The 5,139-nt window shown below is 45.8% G+C and overlaps 1 protein-coding gene across 1 annotated transcript; it reads right to left on the reverse strand.

Annotated features, from left to right (window-relative positions):
• Positions 1-1,695: 1,695 nt before the first annotated feature.
• On the reverse strand, positions 1,696-2,672 carry LOC100037623 (dehydration-responsive element-binding protein 1H). The gene has a single exon (XM_044529460.1). The coding sequence runs from the start codon at positions 2,496-2,498 to the stop codon at positions 1,794-1,796; it is 705 nt and encodes a 234-aa protein (XP_044385395.1). The 5' UTR covers positions 2,499-2,672; the 3' UTR covers positions 1,696-1,793.
• Between the last annotated feature and the right edge of the window lie 2,467 nt (positions 2,673-5,139).

Below are 5,139 nucleotides of genomic sequence, written 5' to 3' on the forward strand. Positions count from 1 at the left end.
GGACCATGATGGCAAATACTTGGGCTCATCAGCCATCAAAGTCTCGGGTATCATGGACCCGGGGACTCTCGAGACGTTAGCTTGTCGCGAGGCGCTTGCTCTAGCCCTGGATCTTGGGCTTCCAAATGTACTTGTTGCTTCAGATTGTAAAGTTGTGGTGAACGACATCAAGCTAGGCACGGGAGGTATATATGAAAGCATAGTGAAGGAAATAAGAAATACGTCCGAGCAATTTCAGCAATGCACCTTCATCTTCGAAGGTCACGGTACTAATCTTGAGGCGCATAGCCTTGTTAAGCACACCTTTGGTCTGGACTTAGGGCGTCATTTGTGGCTTATAAACCCTCCAGACTTGAATTGTATCCCTATCAACATTTTAGAGTAATAAAACAGTGTGTTTAGATGCAAAAAAAAAAAAAAAAACTGTGTCTACGCAGGCGTCAGCCTTCTGGGCCAAATAGGCAAGACCGTTGCGGACATAAGCGCCGGTTATAATGTCATTCACTAACCAGCGCACAGGCCCGCAAAAAAAAAAAACCCAGCGCACAGCCCTCCGACCGAGCGCGACGGTCCTTTTTAGGACTGTAGCTGTAGTGGGTTTTCTTTTGGCTATGTTTTGCGACCAGTTTTTTTTTTGTTTTTCTGTGCTTTTATTGGGCGGGGTTTTATTCCTTATTTATTTTTCTCTTTCTTTTCCTTTTCCTTTTTTATTTAAATTTCACTTTTCACTAACAATTTCCTGTTTCAAACCCGTGAACTTTTTCAAGTGCATGAACGTTTAGCTCGTGAATTTTTTTCAAATTTCACGAGATGTTTTCAAATTCAAGATTTTTTTCAAAATGTCACAAGTATTTCCAACATGAACTTTTTTCCAAACTTCATGAACTTTTGAAATTTTCAAGTTTTGTGTTTTTCAAATTCATGAAATTTTCTCAAATTTGTGAAGTTTTAAATTTTCACGTTTTCTTTTGCAAATATTCGCGAACTTTTCTCAACTAGCATTTTAAATTTGATTAAAAATGTGAACTCTTTTCAGATTTTATGTTTTTAATCAAATTTTATGAACTCAGCCCAGATTTTATGTTTTTTAATCAAATTTTATGAACTCAAAGTTCGGATCTGGTTATAACCCAGGCCAAAAGCTTTGCCACCCTTCAGGTTGCGATTTGTCTTGGCTTACAACAAAATCTATTTTCGGATCAACCTAGAATAGCAAATCCTCTCGGAATTCAAGAACTGCTCGCAGATCATTCGCGGGCTAACGCTAGATCTTTTGTCCCGAAGAAAATCTAGCACTGTAGTATCAAAATATCCAACCCAACCAAAGCGACATACCACATCTTTCGCATCTCCCCTCTAATTGGCGAGAGCACGTGCTTCCTCACCTCCATTATTCAACAACCCCACTAATGGCTAATGAGTGAAGCGACAGCGCTCATGGCCCGCATGGGCCAAGAATTAGCCCCAGACACACACCCCTTGTGCATTACTCGTAAGATATTTCTGGTACGTTCTGGTTGGTCCGTCATGATGAGCACACGTGAACGAACGGCACCTTAGTTTGGAACCATTCTGCAAACCCGTTTGGAACGATTACTTCTCTACCGACAGTGACATTCAGGCGGTGTTTCTTGCAGCATGCGTGTAAAACACTTGATCGACGATTCAAACAAAGAATTGACAAACGGGTCGACGTTCCAAACTCCGATTTTTATTATGCTTGGAGCAGTTTGCAGTTGGTCCAATCGGGATAGCAAAAATCCTCAGTGTGAACCCACTGGAGGTTACAGACATCAGTAGCTCCAGAGGCCGGCGGCCGCTCCGCCGTCGCCGCACTCTCCGTTCTCCCAGTACGCTGGCGTGGGCGGCGGCTCCAGGAGCATCCCCTGGGCAAAGCCCGCGTAGTACGCGTCCAGGTCCATTTCCCCGGACATGTCGAGCTCGAACATGTCGCTGCCCAGCGGGGAGAAAGTCGGCACCTGGAACACTTCGTCCGCATTGTCCACGGGCGACGGCAGGTACACAGGGGAGGTGGCCTCGTCGACGTCCGGGACCACGGTGGCGGCCTCCAGGCGCAGGAAGCCCGCGACGGCCTGGATGGCCGCGCGCCGGACGTCGGCCAGGTCGGAGAGCCTCGGGGGCATGACCAGCAGCCACGCGGAGTCCGGGAAGTTGAGGCACGCCGCGGCGGAGGGGGAGCGTCCGAGCAGGGCGAGCATGGCGGCGTCGTGAGAGCGCGCGGCGGACTCGGCGGCGACGTACGTCCCGAGCCAGAGCCGCTCGCCGCGCTTGCCGGGGACGCGCACCTCGCACACCCACCGGCCCGCGCTGCCCCGGCGCCGCACGCCACGGTACACCGGGTGGCGCGTCTCCTTGAACTTGGTGCGCCCTGCGGGCCGCTTCGCCGCCGGCAACCACACGGGCACCGCATCCCCGAGCTCGTGCCCGGACGTCGATGAGGAAGGGGAGCTGATCCAGCCGTTGATACCAAAGTCCATTGCTAGCTGCCGGAGTGCCGATCGCTTGGTGGAATGTGGTCACTCTAGTTGAGCTTGAGCTTGAGCTTCTTCTTCTTCTTCTTCTTCTTCTTTTTTTTTTTTTTTGCGGTATGGTTGGCTTGAGGTTGAGGTACGTGTTGGGCAGTCGAGTGTGTGCGGAGTGTGCTTGAGGTGTTGGGTAGTTGGGTGCGGTGTGCAGAGTGCGCTCATTTATAGTTATGCGTGACGCAGCAGGGCAGATGGGCGAGGGGGCACGCGGCAGCTGGTCATGGAAGCAGAATGCGCCTGATATTTTCGGTGGTGCTGCTGGTCGACGAGTGGCGCTGGGGCGTTTGGGTTCTATGGAGACACTGTACGGCCGTACAAGCTACAGAGCGGCTGCTTCCCGAATCAGCCAGATGGACGCGACATATCGCATCGCTGCAGGGATTTTTGACAGGAAATATATGAAGAAGTTTCAACGTCCCGCTAGCTTTTACAGGATTGGCATGTGACCAGGATTCGGCCAGCTCGATCGGTTGGCCCTGCACGCACCATCGAACAGATCACCGGTGCAGAAAAACCCAGTGCTGACGAGAAACAAGAGCCTTGGCGGCGTTGGCATCCAACACTATCAATATGACTGCCACGTGTCCAACATCATCCTTAATATTTTTTTTGAAACGGAGGCAAAAACTTTATCTCATCTATTAAGTAAGTACAAGAAAATTGTCCATTTAGTTAGTGAAAAACCGGACGAATACCGATACAACAAAGGCCAAGCCTACTTGGACATATCATGGCAACATCATCTCTGATATTCATCACTATGGACATATCATGTTGGCGCCACGTCAGCAATATACTTTTTAGGTATATAAAATACTCCTTCCTTTCATCTATATAGGGCCTAATGCGTTTTTCAACACCGCTTTTAACTTTTGATAAGATTAATAATATATGAGATGTATAATGTGAAAATTATATCTTCATGTCTGAATTTGATTGTATGCTTTGTATAACTTGCATGTCATATATTATTGCTCTAACACTTGGTCAAAGTTAGCCTCGGAAAATACATTAGCTTCTATATAGATGAAAGGAGGGAGTAAAAGTTATGCAGCAGCACTTTTCAAGCGAAATGACAGCATAATTCAGCTTATGAATAGCAATAAAATCAGTTTTGATAGAACAACGTTTAAGTTCAATAATATACTAATTAACATAGTTCAACAAAGTACTAACTAGAGATAAGTAACACACATGTTCAACTAAATATGATTTGCCATGCAAACGTGGCCCTCTCCTTAGCTTCCATCCTGTAAGTATGTGCGAGGGCTCTCCAACCAGGACACCCGAGATAGGTATGGTGTGGCTCGTTAGTGACAAGACAACTGAAGTTGTGGGCCATCATCATCTTCATGAGGGTGCATTGAAATGTCATGATTGCATCAAGCGAAACACGTCAATTTTCTGAGAAGTCACGCCTTGCCCGCAAATGTAAAAGAAAGCACAGTTACACAATTTGGGGCACAACCATATGAAACTCAATCAGAACATGTTGAACTATAAAACGTACCGTCATAGTTAGGAAGTCATTTGGAAGATCTACGAAGAACATCCTGTCCTTCTGGCATCTCACTGCACCACAGGTTGCACACGGGTGATCCATTTATACTGCATTTGTGTTGACAAAATAAACATAAATCATCATCCAAAATGACGAACATAACACATAGATATGTATAGCGCTAGGTTCATATACTGAAGATAGTTTAAACACTCTAGTACTTAAACATTGCTAATTGTTTAAAACATATATTGTTAGCTAGTTTAAAACACTGCTAATATATTGGAGATGGCTAGTTTAAAACATTACTAACAATTCTACAAACCATGCATATAGTTAAAACATAAAGTTAAACCAGCTAATTAACAAACTAGCCCTCCCATCTAGTCGGTGTCCCCCACTATGCCGAAGGGGGCGGCCTCGTGGTCGTACCTACTGGACCTACGAACCCCCTTGCCCATCACTTCTCGTAAACTCATCCCAGTTATGGGATAATCCGTTGCTTTCTTCTGAGCTTCAAACTGAAGCAACATCATCTTATTCTGCTCCATGACTTGCTACTCCGCTGCAAGACTCACCAAGGGGGCGAACAACTACATCTCGGCCTGAAGGTTCTCCTTCTCCTCGGCATTAGAGCATATTCTAATTTTCTTCGGCACGAGGAACCACACGTGATATTGTTCCTCATGGAAGTTAACCTTGGCCCTATCTGGAAAGAGCTCGACCGCCTTGGCATTGTAGGCGCGTGCCACTAGATCGGGTGTGTCCCAGTGGTCGAGCTCATGTGCCACATTTTCTTTTCAAATCATTGCATACCACTTGTTCCCCTTCTGTTGCACACCATGAAACTTTGGCTCCATGTTTGATTGTGCGAATACCTAACAAGTTAGTAAAAACTAACATTCTATATATAGTTATCTAAAATCTACAAGTACAATCTAAAGGAAATATGCCCTAGAGGCAATAATAAAGTTGTTATTTTATATTTCCTTATTCATGATAATGGTTTATTATTGATGCTAGAATTGTATTGGTTGGAACTTAAATACATGTGTGGATACATAAAGAAATATCGTATCCCTAGTGAGCCTC

Source organism: Triticum aestivum, chromosome 5A, assembly GCF_018294505.1.
Source record: "Triticum aestivum cultivar Chinese Spring chromosome 5A, IWGSC CS RefSeq v2.1, whole genome shotgun sequence".
Taxonomy (NCBI): domain Eukaryota; kingdom Viridiplantae; phylum Streptophyta; class Magnoliopsida; order Poales; family Poaceae; genus Triticum; species Triticum aestivum.

What these genes read in the sequence shown, in the direction of transcription:
- LOC100037623 (XM_044529460.1), bottom strand. Translation starts at nt 2,498, where the DNA reads ATGGACTTTGGTATCAACGGCTGGATCAGCTCCCCTTCCTCATCGACG.